The 16,833-nt window shown below is 45.7% G+C and overlaps 1 protein-coding gene across 5 annotated transcripts in view; it reads left to right on the top strand.

The window, feature by feature from the left end:
• Positions 1-16,833, top strand: part of CREBBP (CREB binding lysine acetyltransferase) — a 133,551-nt gene that overhangs the window by 112,521 nt on the left and 4,197 nt on the right. For all 5 annotated transcript variants that reach the window (XM_081133701.1, XM_081133697.1, XM_081133700.1 and 2 more), the window contains 10 exons: positions 1,178-1,234; positions 4,142-4,219; positions 4,537-4,604; positions 7,928-8,078; positions 8,460-8,606; positions 9,296-9,409; positions 10,742-10,907; positions 11,283-11,450; positions 15,356-15,517; positions 15,903-16,184. In XM_081133701.1, coding sequence (XP_080989827.1) covers positions 1,178-1,234; positions 4,142-4,219; positions 4,537-4,604; positions 7,928-8,078; positions 8,460-8,606; positions 9,296-9,409; positions 10,742-10,907; positions 11,283-11,450; positions 15,356-15,517; positions 15,903-16,184 — 1,393 coding nt within the window. The remainder of the gene's footprint in view (positions 1-1,177; positions 1,235-4,141; positions 4,220-4,536; positions 4,605-7,927; positions 8,079-8,459; positions 8,607-9,295; positions 9,410-10,741; positions 10,908-11,282; positions 11,451-15,355; positions 15,518-15,902; positions 16,185-16,833) is intronic.

Genomic DNA, 16,833 nt, shown 5'->3' with positions numbered 1-16,833 from the left:
CAAATTTTCGGTTATACCTAAGAAACCCATTAACCCTATTCCTAGAACTGACAGGAGCAGAAAATGAGTCTCATGTACCTACCTTCATCCTTTATGTTATGAAGCTATTAGAACACAGATAATGAGCTCCCAGAGTGTGAATGTGACTCCTTCCTTGCCGGAGACTTGACTCTCTTGCTCACTAGGTCCAATGCGGACGGGCCTGAGTTGGCTCATTCATTCCTTCACTGAGTCCACCTTTTCATCCCAATACCTGTCCTCTGTGGTCAGCTCATTTATATGCTTGAGATACCTAAAAATTTGCCAGCCACCATATCTGCCCAGGACTACCAGTGTTCTATGGTTCTCTCTTTTCTCCAGACTCTGCCATGATTTCTACAACACTGGCTAGTCTGCTAGTGTGATGTCGCCGCACAGGCAACAGGGCTTCCCAATAAAGCAGTTTCTAGCAGTGTAGGACATTTACTCTGTAACTCAAGGCTACTTTATTCAAATACAAAGCAAACCATAGCCACTTGTGAGACATACAGACAGTAGAAACCAAATACTCAGCCCCTTTAAGAGTAAAATATCCCCAAGTAGATCTGACCTTGTGTCGTTGAGGGAATATTTTAATTAAAAGAATTGGTTACACCCTGGCCAGGTGGCTCAGTTTGTTGGAGCATTGTCCGGTACACCAAAAAGGTTTCAGGTTTGATTCCTGGGCAGGGTTTGTATGGGAGGCAACTGATTGATGTTTCTCATTGGTTTCTCTCTCTTCCTCTTCCCCCTTCCCTCCCTCCCTCCCTCCCTTCCTCCCTTCCTTCCTCTCTCTCGAAAAATCACTTTTTAAAAAAAGCCAGTTAAATTCAGTAGCCACTCACCATATAGATTTGATTAAAAATCAACCAGTTTAAATTTCAACACAATTTTGCCATTATATTTTGACTAGTCTTAGTTAAATCTTTTAATAAGTTCTGATGATAGGAGGAAATGTTCCGAGAAAGAAAAATAAATGGTAGTGTTTTCCATAGAATTGAATTTTATATGTCCATGCCATCATTGCATCTACTTGAGATTTTAGCTGACCATTATTTTTTGTTTGAAGAACTAATTGCAAAATAATATCCCAGAAACTATAGTTAATACTCAACAGATTAATTCAGTTAATTAACATTTTTTATTTTTTTTAAACAAGGACAATTTCAAAGGATCAGTTTGAAAAGAAGAAAAACGATACCTTAGATCCTGAACCGTGAGTATATAGCTATTTCTTTCTGACTTTTAGATTTTAGTTTCAGGTCAAGGAAGTTCCTTCTTATGATTGAGCTGTGGGAGAAGACATTGGAAATACATTGTCCTGAGTAGAATTTTATTGTGCGAAGTTATTTCAGATGTGGATTCTTCTTTAACTCAAAATATGTATGTCTCTGTAACATGCTCTTGAGTTACTGAATTTTAACGATGATAAGATTAGATGGACGTTTTCTATTAGAATCTCCCCAATAAGTTGGTCATTGGTGTTTTTAAGAAGCCATTTAGTGTGAATCTTTAGAACCAAAGGTAGGAATTTTTGGTGGAGTAGTGCTAGTATCATTTAAAGGGAAATTTTAGAAAGAAAACCTCTTAGAAACCACTTTCTAAAAATAAATAATGGGAAGTCTGTTGTATGTTCTTGCCACTGTCTTTGGTATGGTGTATTATCAAAGGCGATTGTCAAATATTTGACTTTCCTCCAGTGCTCAGTGAGAATGCTGTGTTTGCAAAGTTTGCTCTGTGATGGCCCCTAAAGAGGCTTCAGAGCTCCTTCAGTGTGGCAACCCCTTTCAGGCCCCCATATCTGAGTCCTGAGAGCACCCCAGTTTGTGGAGAGGCCCATTCAGTTCTGTCACTGTGGTGAATGCACTTTCAGAACTGCTTGGTGAATGCAGGCTCTGGCACCATTGGATGTTTGGGAAGTGTGGCTGTGGTGCATCCAGAACTGAGGAACAGGTCCTCCCCTCCCTTGGCTCCAACCCCTAGCTTTAGGGAGGCCTATTGCTACAATGGAAGATAAAGACTTTCTATCCAGGCCTCATTTTGAAACCTAACTTTACTGTTGGAAGCTTACTTAGTCTCTCCCACTAGCAGTGCCCAGGCTGGGTACACGTTGACTACCAGAGCTCTAGCCTGAGCCAAGTGCCTGGTGCATGAGGAGGCACCTCCCCAGATCTTTAATGACCAGTGGATTGTTTGTCCTGATTTTCCAGCTCCCTGTTCACATTATGTCCTCTCCTGCAGTTTTTCAGTTTCACTACAATTTATATTCATTTTTAACTTCGAAATACATTACATTGGCATACTTAGTGCTAAGCAGTGGGCAGCACACAGGTGAATCAACATGGAGGGCTCTGTCCTTCAGTACAAGAGACAGATGGATCATAGCACAGACAGGAGGCAGTAAGATGGTCCAGAGGTGAGGGGCCCTGTCCCGGGACATAGTGGCGTTCCAGAGAAGATGACACTCCTCTGGAATCAGGTGTTAGGGGAGGGGAAGAGTATTCTAAACACAAAGGGGCGAAAGAACATATAGGATGTTCGACAGTACCACCAGTAAGCTCAAGTGGTTGGTAGGTGGGGGGTGTGGCTGGAGCCCTGTGAGATGTGGAGGAGAGACACTAGGTGCAGGGCCCCTTACGCTGCTCTTTGACATGTAGATTCCTCCTAGGGGTGCTGAGGAGGTTTGGAGGGACGTCATTGGTTTCTGTTATGGAAAGATCACCCTGGATCAGTGAGGTGGATACACCAGAGAGAAAGACTTTGCTTGCAGGGGAACTAGTTAGGAGACTCAGGCAGGAGGTAGAAGGCTGACCTGAACAGCCTTCTGGTGGAAGAGACCACACTGTGGGGTGAGGAAAGGGCCAGTCTAGGTGGTGGCTTAGGTAACTGCATGAATAAAAATGAAGGAAGGGGAGTCAGCCCATGGGTTAATATAGTTAGAAGGGGAGAGAAGTTGAAATTGAAAATTGACAGAATGGGATCTAGAACATATATCCTATTTTTTTACATTCCTCTTCCCTGACATAGGAGGGAACGGTTGAGAATGGGGTATCGTTGGAGCAGGCACAGAAATGGAGTTATTGCCTGCTGACCTTTTAAATTCTTAACCCGGGAATGAGCTCAGCTGCTGAAATTTCAGAGAAGGAGCTGGTTGGCAGTGATGGAGCACTTGAGGAGAGAGTGAAGGTTTAAAACAGCCACTAGATAGAAGGGCAAGGGAGGCAACACAGCATAGGGTTGCCAGTTAATGGTGCTGCTGTTTTGCACAGTTTTGCATGTGTGTCTTTTTCTTCCAACAGAGCAGGAACAGAAAAGATGGGTTAGGCTTGATTTGTGGTTGAAGCCTTGCTTAGCAAGGACAGTGGAAAGATCAGGGGCTTGATAGACAATAGGGAGTGCATGTGTCAGGTAAAAGGGCTCAGCATCCAGGCTAATTGGAAGAGCCCGATCACAAGAGAATTTGGGGGAAATGTGGTACTTTCTTGCCACTTAAGACTTCCACCAGCTGTAAGTTGTGGTGCTAAGGGAGTGGCTGAAAAATAGGTTTTGACCTTCAAGTATGTTGGTGATTAAGATTTCCAGGTGCGCTTGGGCAGAGTCTGCAGCAGAGGGCAAATCGCTCAGTGTGTCCCCTTGCTCTCCAGTGTTTACTTGAATAAGGACTTTCATTTATCAGTCAAAGGTGGGACTTCCCACCTTTGTGACTGACTCAGCGCAGACTCTTCCTGTGCCTGGGTCTAAGAATAAATGTTTATAACACTGAAAGTATTGTTGTCTGTTACTAAAGTCAGTTTAGGCATGTGCAGTTACCTAGAGCAAGTGTTGGTCTCCAAGATGTGTAGTACTGTCAAATACTGGCCCATAGCACTTTTTAAAAGTAAAAGTTCATTCCTGGTTGCAAAGGAGAGTGAGAGAAGAGAGGAATGAGGCATTTGTATAAAAAAGGGGAGAAAGCTTTCCTACAGATGCATTTTTAAAATATAGCTGAATCAGTCAGCAGGTGCATTAATACCAGATGCTCAAAGTAATTAAGAGGACAAGATGTGAACACTACACATGCTCCTACAGACCACTCTGTTTTCTAGTTCCCTATGCATTCCAGTGTGCTTTCTTTGTCTTCTAGTTTTGTTGATTGCAAGGAGTGTGGCCGGAAGATGCATCAGATTTGTGTTTTACACTATGATATCATTTGGCCGTCAGGGTAAGTAATTTCCTATGATCTTGGGAAAAGGAAAGCAGTTTTGCACAAAGTGGAGGGGAGGGTGCCTGCTGCTGCTGCATTTCATTCATTGTTGTCAGCAAGAATTCAGCAATTAAGATAGATGGCAGTTGGTCCTAAATTTTAAGTCTTAAGTGTTTGCCTGCTTTAGGAATTGTAGAATCAAAGCGGTCTGCCTCTTCACTTTTGTATAATGATGTAATTTAAACTGCCAACAAAGTATTTTAATGCTGCATTCCACTAGTTTGGCAACATATACTGTTTTATATAATCTCATCACACCCATTATGTTTTTGCAGTTTTGTGTGTGACAACTGCTTGAAGAAAACTGGCAGAACTCGAAAAGAAAACAAATTTAGTGCTAAGAGTAAGTTGTGGAAGGATTTCTGTTTTCTGGTCCATACATTGTAGAAACTTGTATAATTACCCCAGTTTTCCTTTGGTTCCTCTTAACACATGGCTTCAGAGCTCACTTGTCCAATGTTTTTATCTGTGAATGTGTTTTCTAATACTTTGTATTTGTCTTGTCTTCCCCTTAAAGAGAACCATTTGACCTGATCATATCAGAGTCAGATTTATAATCCATGTTTTAGATGAAAGTTTAGAAAGCTTAGATATATAGTAAACTTTGTAAATTCTGAAGACAGAATTTGTCAGGAGATCCTTCTCAAGTAGCTTAGAAATAAGACCTCCCCCAACACACACACACACACACACACACTCTCTCTCTCTCTCTCTCTCTCTCTCTCTCTCTCCCCCCCCCTCCCCCTCCTGTCTGAGCCACATGCTCAGCCCTGGCCATGTGTGGGCAGCTGCTTGCGCATCCCTACGAGTGGCCCTCTCAGGTTCTCTGTAATAGGCTGCCGTCCACCCAGGACTGGTAGGAGCCCGGTCTGCACAAAGACTTGTTGGGAATGTCACTGCTTTATTTAGAGTGGCTGCTCGTGTGTCTTTGTGACAGCAGTCTGTTGCTACTGAAAGTAACTTTTCATAGGTAGTCCTGATTTTTTTTATAGATATCATTCTTTTGAAAAGTGTACAATAAGTAAGCTTTGTCCACTTGGTTCTCAACTACTGGGGGCCATCTTCTACAGCATGGCATTCCCAGGCTGTCCTTTTGCTGAGTTAATAGCAAACCTGAGTAGGAAAGCCGCCTACAGCAGAGCCTTAAACTGCACCTGCCCAGTACTCCCTTAAGCTTTCACCTTTTTCCAGCAGGACAGGTGATTTGAATAGTCTTTGTTTCTGTAGATCACAAAGGAAAGTTTGCCTCATTCATATTTGCACTGACTATTGGAAATGTCTTTCAGCTGCTAGTCAGTGAATGATAATCACAACTGACCATCCACCCAAAGCCACCTCCCTAATCTTAGACCACACAACTCAGCTTCAGGTGATTAAAGGGGAAAAGGAAACAACTGCAAATGCACTCATAGTCACAGTAAGAGTATTTTTACTGTGTTGGGTTATTTTTTTAAAACCTTCTTAAAAAAGAAAAGAACCCAGAGTGAGAAGGATTTGATCACATAAAGAGAAAGAAAAGCTCCCCTTCCCCCAATCTGGGGGAAGGGCCTGCTGCTGCATAAACACCAGGAGACCTGAAGTACACCTCTATGTGTGCATCCCATGGATGAGAATCACCCTGTTTTCCCCAAGGAGAAATTGCACCTCCAGTATTTGCATCTCTTGAGTTTGTGCTGTCTGCTCTCCGTGTTTTCATTGCACCTCCCTATGTGTAATACCTGTGGTCTTCTCATGAGGGAGCAGCTCTCCAGCCCTCTTTACATGTTCACAGTGCTCAACTTGGTGCTTATTGTCATAAATTGTCTCGCTTAAATATATGGTTTTTTAGTGCAGATAATTCAGGTGATTTGAAGAAAAAAGTAAAGACCTAATTTTAAAGGTCCTTTGGTTTGCTATTTGAAAATCATAGTGTGTGGGTCATATTTTCACAAGGGAAGGAGAATTCCCTCACTATGGTGGCTCTTAGCTGTGTCCTCCCTTCTGGATTGGAAACCTCATGAGGGAACAAAATGTACTCAGCAGCATCATGGAAGGGGAACGGGGGAACACGGGGAAGAATGTGAGACTTTTCTTCAGGGGTGTCACAGAGACGAGATGAGGTGAGATGGTCTGTGGTCTGGCTAATGCTGCATTTCTCAGGATAGATGTCTTAGAGCATGGGGCGTGAGGAATGTAAGGGGTCCAGAGCGTGACCACACAGCTGTGTACAGGGTTCATCTTCATCAGCATGTGAAATAGATCACAAGTCCACTCCCCCTCATTTTTATAGCTTTTCAAGTTTTTATTTTCCTGTGTATTTTTTACCTCATTGCCATTGTGGGTTTTTTTCTTTTTAAATCATTTTTCTTGAGATATAACTTATACATCAAAAGAACTCCACCGTTGGTGTGTTTATTGCAGAAAAATGGAACTTAGAAAGTTAGTTTAAATTTTCCATGTATTTCTTGTCCTCAGTAACAAATCTTCTAAAATCCCAAATAGTTTTTTAAAAACATTTCTCATTCATGTCATAAATATTTTTTAAATCAATATAAAGAAGAAAACTTTAAAATCCCATTATATATAAATATCATTGTGAGCCTTGTGCAGCTCTTGCTGCTAATCTTTTTTTCCCATGTGCAAGGAGTTTTTTATGCTATGACTAATGTTTTGCCTCTGGGTAGCTTGCTCTATATCCATTGTCACAGTGGCCATGCCTGGGGCGGTCCCTCGGAGAGAGGGTTGTGGAGGAGAAGAGGAGCCTACCCAGGAACGGAACTAGGGCAAGTCTGGGCCCATGCTCCTGCCGTGATAGAAACACTCACAGAACTTAGTTGGCCAGGGAATGTTCTGTGTACTCTGTCTTGACTCTGCATTGAGGACACTCCTTAAAGCTGGGCAGGAGGAGGAGAGCGGGTCAAGAAACACATGTGCACCAGCCCTGCCCTCCTCCAGGAAAAGCAGTGGTAGGCTCCCTGCTTCCATTAGAGTTCTGGCCTTGGGGCACAGCTGTAACTCTGAGCAGCCACTTGGGAGCACCCAGGGCCAGATCTCCACCTCAGGGGGGGGGGGGGGGGGGGTGAGAAGGCTGGTGGGCCCAGCATGGCTCTCCTCATGCCAGCGCATCATCCCCCCCCCCCCCCCCCACACACACACACACACACACTTTACCCCATAGCTCATCTTCTTTCAGATATAGGTCCACCTTCATGGCTCTTCTGCCCCTTATGATTCAAAAAATATGGAAATGTCTGGGCACTTGATGGCAATTTTCAAGGTAGAGTGCTGAGGTTCCAGAGTACCTCTTTCCCTCAAAACCCTCACCTCATAAGACAGACTAGGTCCCTTAATTCTTTTTTTTTTAAGCCTCACCCAAGGATATGTGTTTATTGATTTTGAGAGAGAGAGAGAGATCAGTGTGAGAAACAATCGGCTGCTTTCCCTACACACCGCAACTGGCCATTGAACCCACAGCCTAAGTATGTGCCCTGACAGGGAATTGAACCCACAAACTTTTGGTGTACAGGACAACTCTCCAACCAACTGAGCCACCCAGCCAGGGCGGAATGTTAATTCTTTTAAAATATGTCAAACTACCTTGAAGGAAAAGGGTGGATTCTGTAGCCTCAGTTGCCTTCGCCATAGCCCTTCCAGAGCCCTCTCACCTGCTCGTTCTAAACTTTACAGGACTGCAGACCACGCGATTGGGAAACCACTTAGAAGACAGAGTCAACAAGTTCTTGCGGCGACAGAATCATCCTGAAGCCGGGGAGGTCTTTGTTCGAGTGGTGGCCAGCTCAGACAAGACTGTGGAGGTCAAGCCTGGGATGAAGTCACGGTTTGTGTGCAGACATTGTGCCATTTTCTAAAACAGCACTGTTTTCCAGTGCTTACCACACCTGGTTAACAAAAGCCCCACTTTCTGGGAAGGCTTTTTGCATAATTTAAAGGCTTTTCAGCAAGTGTGTAGCAAGCCCTTCTCTCTATCCCAAATTCATCAGAGAAGGTAAAATTCCCAGTCAAGTGAAATAGTGTCACAAAGAATGGGATTGCAGCTCCAAGCTGCTCACACCAGTGGGAAGAACTCTGGGCTGGTAGTCAAAAGTGACAGGCCTTTATCTCCTCTGCCCTGAGCGAGGTTTAGAGCAGCAGATCTAGGTTGTAAAGCACCTTATGAACAATGACACTTGCAAACATCAGATTCTGACTTTTATTTCAGGTTTGTGGACTCTGGGGAAATGTCTGAATCTTTCCCGTATCGAACCAAAGCACTCTTTGCTTTTGAGGAAATTGATGGAGTGGATGTGTGCTTCTTTGGGATGCATGTCCAAGAATATGGCTCTGATTGCCCCCCTCCAAACACAAGGTAGTCCTCTATCTCCTTTCAGGGGGTGTCATGCTGTGTTACAACAGGCTGAGGCTCTATGCGTCTTAGAGAACCTGTGTGCTTTAGAACTGGGTTTAAATTAAATAATAAAAAATTTTAATAATTCACGCGATTAACCAAACTAGATAGTTTAGGTTTTCTCTGAGCCAGTGGGAAGTGAAGGTTTTTTATGATTATTTCAAGCATGTTTTGTGTTTTGAGTACTCGTGGGTACTGGTTCTTGTCTTACTGTTGTCCCTGTCTTACCTGGGGCAGGTAGAGCCACAGAGAATGGGGTGGGGAACCATTCCATGAGCCTGGACATTCTCTTATGCACCTAAAAAAGTGAAATACCTCTATGAAGAGTTCTTGCATGTTCATTCTAGAATCTGGGTGAGAGGGAATTGAAAAATGGCCTTTCTTAGTTTGCCCTGATCTTTCCATGGTTCTCCATGGTGAGTGACACCTTTGCTTCTCAGTTTGGTGATGAAATTGGATTCCATTTTATTGGTTGGCAGCGGCAGTTGCCAGTGGGATTTTTCTTTTGTTTTTATGTCCTGTTTGTGGCCAGTGTAAATACTGTCAAAACAAAATTTGTATCTGTAGCTTTTTTTTTTTTTTGGATGGTGTTTGCTTTCAAGTTTGGGGGTTACCCTGAAATTTCAATTAATTTTTCTCCCCAACCCCAGGCGTGTGTACATATCTTATTTGGACAGTATTCATTTCTTCCGGCCCCGATGCCTTCGAACAGCCGTTTACCATGAGATCCTTATTGGATATTTAGAATATGTGAAGAAATTGGGGTGAGTTTCATTCAGATTATTCAGAACTAATAAAAGTTCCATTTTTAATTTTCACTGTATCTTTTGTGAAATAATGAGAGTGTTTCTTTAAGTTTGATCTGTTTTTACTTTAATGTCCTTAGCTGGATTCCAAAACCTCCAGAGCTCTTCCAGATGTTCTCGGGGCTTTGCAACACAGTGCATGCGTTTTTTTCTGGCTTATGCATTCTTTTCACTATTTTTCCATTCTGGCCTCTTTTTTAAAAGAAATTTAGCCCTAGCCAGTTTGGCTCAGTGGTTAGTGTGTCGGCCCGCAGACTGAAGGGTACTGAGTTAGATTGCTCGGTTACAGGCTCTGTCCCTGGCCCCAGTTGGGGCAAATGCGGGAGGCAACCAATGAATGTGTGTCTGTCACATCGATGTCATCATCTCCCGCGCCCCCCCCCCCCCCGAAAAGCAATGGAAAAAATAATCCTCAGGTGAAGATTTAAAAAAATTTTTTTATTGAAGTATATTTTATATATTATAAAATTCACCTATTTCAGGTGTACACTTCACTGGCTTAGTAACTTTATGGAGTGGTGTAACCATCACTGTTAATCAGTCTCAAAACATCGTCATTCCCCAGTAAGATCCCTGTGCCCATTTGCTGTTAATCCTTATTCCACCCCTGCCCCCAGTGACCACTAATCTACTTTCTGTCCCCATAAATTTGCCTTTTCTAGATGTTCTGTATGAATGGAAACCTACAAGATGCGGTCTCTTGCATCTGACTTCTTTTTCTATCTCTGTTGTCATGTTCTAGATCTGTCGTATTCCTTTTCGAAATTTGAAAAAGTTGAAGGTACTTGATTGAAGTGTCTTAAACAGAATGAATAAGAGATATTTTAACTTTAACCCTTAGAGGGAAATACCCAACTGCCTTTCTTATGTGCAGAAGAAAGGAGGTAGGAAATTCAGTGTGTCCCTGGGTAGAAGCCATTTGATAAAACCTAATGAGTCTCTGTCTTCCCATGCTTTCTCCTGTGCTCACAGGTTCCCTTATGCCTAGGCCCCTGCCTGACATGCACAACCTGAGAAGGAAGAATCTTAGGGCTGACTTCCAGGCATGCATTTGCACACACTAGAGATTTTTGGCCTTACCCACACATTCCCCCACTCCTGGCACACTGGTTTGGAGCCTCTCTAAGCGTCTTATCCATTCTGCCACAAACATTGTGGTTATTTCTTTGCTTTCTTTTCTTTATAGTTCTTTCTAGACTTGCTTTGGTTCCTGTTCCTCAACTGTTACGCCTTAAAAGTAGGGACAGTTTTGCTCAGCACTTTCATCTGAGTTATGTGTGTGTCCTGCAGGTATGTGACAGGACACATTTGGGCCTGTCCTCCAAGTGAAGGAGATGACTACATCTTCCATTGCCACCCCCCTGATCAGAAAATCCCAAAACCGAAGCGCCTGCAGGAGTGGTACAAGAAGATGCTGGACAAGGCTTTTGCAGAGCGGATCATCCATGACTACAAGGTACCTGGTGCTTGCTGAAGGAGGGCCTGCAGTGGCTTTGTCACCACTAATTTACATATCTTCATGTATCTTCCTTTCACACTCACATGTTAGAATTGTATTCACTTATGAGGATTACAAAGCAACAACAAACAAAAAAAAGGCCTGAAATAAAAGTGTAGAATCATCTCATCTGCAGTCTGTCAAGATTTTTAGTCGGCAGTCTGCAAGCAGTGCTGTCAGGTTGCCTATTTAAATTGGCTGATCTTGCCCATTGTTCACCACAGAAATATGTTGCACCGGGATCCTTTTCAGTGTCGTGGCCCTGCTCTGCCTCCTCCTCAGGAGCTTCACTTGGGCCCCTTGTCTCACTGCTGTGCTTTGTTCACTCTTCAGGACATTTTTAAACAAGCAACTGAAGACAGGCTCACCAGTGCCAAGGAACTGCCCTATTTTGAGGGTGACTTCTGGCCCAACGTGTTGGAGGAGAGCATTAAGGAGCTGGAACAAGAAGAAGAAGAGAGGAAGAAGGAGGAAAGCACTGCGGCCAGTGAGACTACAGAGGTAAAGCCCCCATGTCCCCTCCACCCTGCCCTCCTACAAAGCCTGGTGCTGCCCCAGATGTGCACTGAAGGACAAAGTCTGGCAGATTGGAGAATGAACTTGTGCTGTTTGAGTTCACAGGATGTGTCCTACCTTTTTTGTGTGGTAGTATTTCCATACATAATCTCCCCTTGTCACCACATTCAACAGGTCTGGGGACTGGGAACACAACCCACACTGGGTGAGCTGAGATGTGGGCACTGGAGACACATCACCTAGTAGAAGGGGACGGGAGGTGCTTGCTTCAGCATCTCTGGGCAGAGCGGAGAGGGCCAAGACACAGAAGGTTGAGAGAGGTGGGCGCCCTGCCAGGGAGCCCAGAACAAATGGAGACAAGAGACCAATGTATCATGAAAGCGTCACAGTCAGGGACCAGTTGATTTAAAAGGACACTTTACAAACTAAACACACACAACCCACAGCTCTTCCTGTGGTGTCCATACTTGTGCACTCACCCTGTTTTCTAAGTCTATGGTGTATGTAAGCATGGGCCTGAGCAGTGCAGTGAGAACTAAGAAAGACACCATCCCTGCCCTCAAGGGGTGTATGTTCTCATAGAAACAAGAAAAAAACATGCAGACACACTTATGAGATAGTGGTGGAAGCTGTGGAGAAAAGGAAGCATAGGGAAGAGGAGGGATTGGGGGCTGGGGCGCTTCGGGGCAGGGTAAAGGGAGAGAGCTTGTCTGGGGCAGAGGCATCTGAGCAGAGACTGACCTGGTAAGAAGGAACCTGGAGGATCCCAGAGAGAAGGAGCTTCCAGCAGGAGGAGGAGAAACTTCGGTGTCTGAGTTTTGAGCAAATGTACCATGCTTTGGGGTGGCCAGTAAGACGTGGTTGTTTCAGTTTGGCTCGTAGCTATGAGAAATATGCTGTGTACCTTGAGAGCAGCAGTCCCAGAATTTGGGGTGGTTCTGTGGCATGTGAGGAAAATCCTGGGTCAAGGCTGCCTGCTGTGTCTGTTGCTGCCTCTACCTGAGGAAGGAGGAGTGGGGAGAGCATATTTGGGGGAAGAAGTCAAGAATTGGCTACAGACATGTTAATGTTGAGATGCCTGTAAATACCCAGGAAGAGCTGTGCAAGCCTGGGGCCCTCACAGGTGTGCTTTGGGGGATGTGTGGGGCTGGCTTTCAGAACCAGGGGTTTGGAGTGACTTGCTTAGTGGCTGCTATGTGCCAGGCAGGGTGTGCTTCACTGGGAGGTCTAGCACTCAGCTGACCTTAGAAGGGTGGGCTGGCCCTGGCCAGGGTCACTCAGTAGTTAGAGCGTCAGCCCTTGCACCGAAGGGCCATGAGTTCAATTCCCGGTCAAGGACATGTACCTGGGTTGCAGATTCGATCCCCAGCTCCAGTTGGCGCACGTGTGGGAGGCAGTCAATCAGTCTTTCTCTCAACCGATGTCTCTCTCTCTTTTTTTCTCTTTCTCTTTCCCTCCCTCCTACTCTCTCTAAAAATCAATGGAAAAAATATCCTCCAATGAGGATTAACAAAAAATAAAAATTAAACATTTTAAACATTACTGAAAAAAGGAAAGGTGGGCTGGATTTTAGCAGAAATGCAGAGTTCCGGTTGGTGGGAGACCAGAGCCAACCTGTGAACCCAAGGTCCCTCTGTGTGTCTGCCACTGCCAGACACCTCTGGATGGGAGGTGGCCTGAGTCAGAATGTACATCCAGGGTGACAGAGGACTATGGAAGGGTTATAGCAGAGGGAGGAGAGCCTGTTCCCTGATGATGGAGATCCCATAGAGAGGGACTGGTGGGGAGGGTGGTGACACAGGCCCCAACCATGGGTCCTGTCCAAAGACGACATGCCTGCCTCTGGCTGGGGTGGGGGGTAATGCTTTCTGGGAGGTAGAAATAGACAAGGGCTGGCATCTGAGCCAGTCATTGCTAACCATGGACTTGCTTGTGGTGGAGAGAGGAGGAGGTGAGGGATGGAGCCTCCATTCTGTGTGTCCAGTTCACATAACTAAGGGTTAGCTTAGTTATGGACAGCACTGTGATGGAATGCTGCTTTGTCATTAAAAGTGGTCTTCAGTGGGAGAAATGGGAACATGCTTGTCGTAGTGGAGAAGAAACAGAATGCAACCTCAACTCGTGTGTGTAGCCCCGACTTTGTGAAGAAAAATACAAAGTAAATGTGCATGGCTGCTGTTGCTTTGGTGGCAAAAAATTATTTTTATTTTTTGGCTTTATTTTCTAAACTATACAGTGAACCTGTTTATTTTATAACTTTTAAAATATAGGCTTTAGCCCAGCCAGGCATGGCTCAGCAGTTGAGTGTCGACCTAGAATCCAAGCAATTGAGGTTCGATTCCCGGTCAGGGCACACACCTGGGTTGCGGGTTCAATTCCCAGTTGGGGGCGTGCAGGAGGCAGCCAATCAATGACTCTCATCATTGATGTTTCTGTCTCCCCCTCTCTCTTCCCCTCTCTGAAATCAGTAAAGATATATTTAAAATAATAATAATAAAATATAGGCTTTATATTTTAGAATAAAGGTTTACAGAAAACTTGAGCAAATGGTAGAGAGTTGCGTGTATTCTAGTACCAGTTTCTCCTGCTGACATCTTAAATCGGTGTGCTGCATTTGTTACAATTCTGAACCAATATTGATACATCATTGTTACCAGAGTCTGAAGTTCATTCAGTGTCCTTAGTTTTTACCAATGTCCTTTTCTGATCTGGGTCCACCTTATATCCAGTTGTCAGGACTCCTCGATCCCTCCTGGCTCTTTCTCAGACGTGCCTCGGTGGTGGTGGTGGAGGAGGTGGCAGAGTGCAACTGAGCTTCCCCTGGAGTGACACTCCTTTCAGCACCCAGAGAGAGAGAGAGAGAGAGAGAGAGAGAGAGAGAGAGAGAGAGAGAGAGAGAGAGAGAGATGAGTGTGTGTGTGTGTCTGTGTGTGTCTGTGTCTGTCTGTCTGTGTGTCTCTGTGTCTCTCTCTTTCTCACCACCCTCTGCTCCTCTCCCCTTGTTATAAATGAAGCTCTTTGGACCAGACCAAATAAATGTTCCCACCTTGAAATCTGAATGGCTAAGCTTGAGTTCTTCCCAGAGTAGGAGCGTTCTAACTGAGCAGCACACCCTTAGACTTAAGCCGGTTGCTGCACTAACGTTGGGTTTCAGGCCTGAGTGGGCCTAGGGAATGGGAGTAGGGTCAAGGAGATGTCCTGCCCTCATGTGGCCTTGCTTGGGACCTGGAGGGGCCACTTTCAAGTCCCTGCTCCTATCTGTGCAGCAGCTTCTTCGTTAGCACCTTTCCCATCTCTCTCACACATGGCGGATGTTTGGAGCCTTTCAGAAGGCAAAGAATAAGCCACTGAGTATGCAGGATATGTCATGGAGCTGCAGGTATCCAGTGGAATGATGTGGAACAATGTAAAATTACTTCCTCTTCCTCAATAATTAGATTCCAAATTAGCATCCCAGGTGTGTTCTTTCCTCGAGGTAATGTGAACTGTGGCCTTTGTGGCACAGGCCACACTTGCTCTATGTTTATGTATCACCACTGTGCCATTGGGGTCTTGGCTGCGTACACAGGCCCTGCTTCCGTCCTCATCACTTGTCCCTCAGCAGTTTCCTCTGAAGGCAATAGTGTGTTTACAGCCCATATAGGTAGGGGTCTGCCCAGTGGTACTTCTGGAGTGACACTCCTTGCAGCACGCAGAGTTTGTGTGTGTGCTGACTTGTCTAGATGAAGAGATGATCGCAGGCAGTTGTTATTTTGTTTCCTATGTTTCATTAGCCCCAGCTCTGTGTTGGGCATATCCACAGTCCAGAGCCTGGAGCTGAGAGTCCCTGCTGGATACTGGACCTGGAGGAGGAGTGTGGGCTTGTCTGATAAGTTTGCATATTGTTGCAGGGCAGCCAGGGTGACAGCAAGAATGCTAAGAAAAAGAACAACAAGAAAACTAACAAGAATAAAAGCAGTATCAGCCGGGCCAACAAGAAGAAACCCAGTATGCCCAATGTGTCCAACGACTTGTCCCAGAAACTCTACGCCACCATGGAGAAGCATAAAGAGGTGAGATGCAGGGCAGGCTGCAGAACCCAGCATTTGTGCCCCTCTGGACGGAGGTGAAGGGGGGGAAGGATTGCTGAAGATGTCACAACCCTGCCCCTAGCCAAGAGAAGGGAGAAGGCATGGTGGCACTCTGTCTGGTGCTTTCCACTGTGTGGGAGGACCAGCCCTTAGAAGGCAGAGCTGGCTGGTTGCATAATTCCACACAAGGTATCACCGAGTAAGTTCATCCCCAGGGAGCTGGGCCTTTGACACACACCTGGGACAGTAGGTGTCAGGCTCAGCACAGTCTCAGTTCTGGAGACTGGGGTAGCCTGGGCCCTGCAGGGCCAGCCCTCCTCAGCACTGCTCTCTGTGGACTGACATACTCCTGCTGTTCTTCCTGCAGGTCTTCTTTGTGATTCACCTCCATGCTGGGCCTGTCATCAATACGCTGCCCCCTATCGTTGACCCCGACCCCCTCCTCAGTTGCGACCTCATGGATGGGCGCGATGCCTTCCTCACCCTCGCAAGGGACAAGCACTGGGAATTCTCCTCCTTGAGGCGGTCCAAGTGGTCCACACTGTGCATGCTGGTGGAGTTGCACACCCAGGGCCAGGACCGCTTTGTCTACACCTGCAATGAATGCAAGCACCACGTGGAGACACGCTGGCACTGCACTGTGTGCGAGGTAGGCCCGTACCTCCCTCCCTGTGTCTGCATTCTGGCAGAACTTCTGGCAGAGCTGGCATGGTCCATGAGTGTGGGGTTCCCTTGGCTGCTCCTTAGCCCTCTTTGGTCTGTGCAGTTGGCATTTCTCGGGGGAGAAAAACCACTGGTCCTCTAAGGGTGCTGTTGATTGTGAGGTGGTTGTGTTTGAGTTCACACATAAGAGGATCTAATTCTTATGGATTGGGTTCCTGCTGTGTGCCTAGGCTCAACATCAGACATTCAGAGTAAGAAGCCAGACTCTCCTTGCAGAGCACGGTCTGGTCCTGACCAAACTGAGCATGACAGTTGGGCCATCAACATGTGTCCAGGGCCCACTCGGCCTCTTGACAGGACAGGCTAGTCTTCCTGGGAGTCAGCGAGCATGGACTTGTCCAGATGAGGAGACGATCACAGGCACTTGTTATTTTATTTCCTCTCTTTCATTAATCCTGGCTCTGTGTCAGGCACATCCACAGTCATCGTGGTGCCAAAGCAGGAGTATGGAGAGAGCAGGAGAGGTGCTGGCGGTGCTTTGGTCCTGCCAGAACTCTGCCTGGTTCCCCTTTCCTGTTGTTAGCCTGTGTTCCTGTGGTCAGTAACCCTTCTCCCTTGTCCTGGTTGGGACCCCA

Source organism: Miniopterus schreibersii, assembly GCF_964146895.1.
Source record: "Miniopterus schreibersii genome assembly, chromosome: 3".
Classification (NCBI taxonomy): Eukaryota; Metazoa; Chordata; class Mammalia; order Chiroptera; family Miniopteridae; genus Miniopterus; species Miniopterus schreibersii.
The sequence above is the reverse complement of the archived record's forward strand: the minus strand, read 5'-3'. Positions and strand labels throughout refer to the sequence as shown.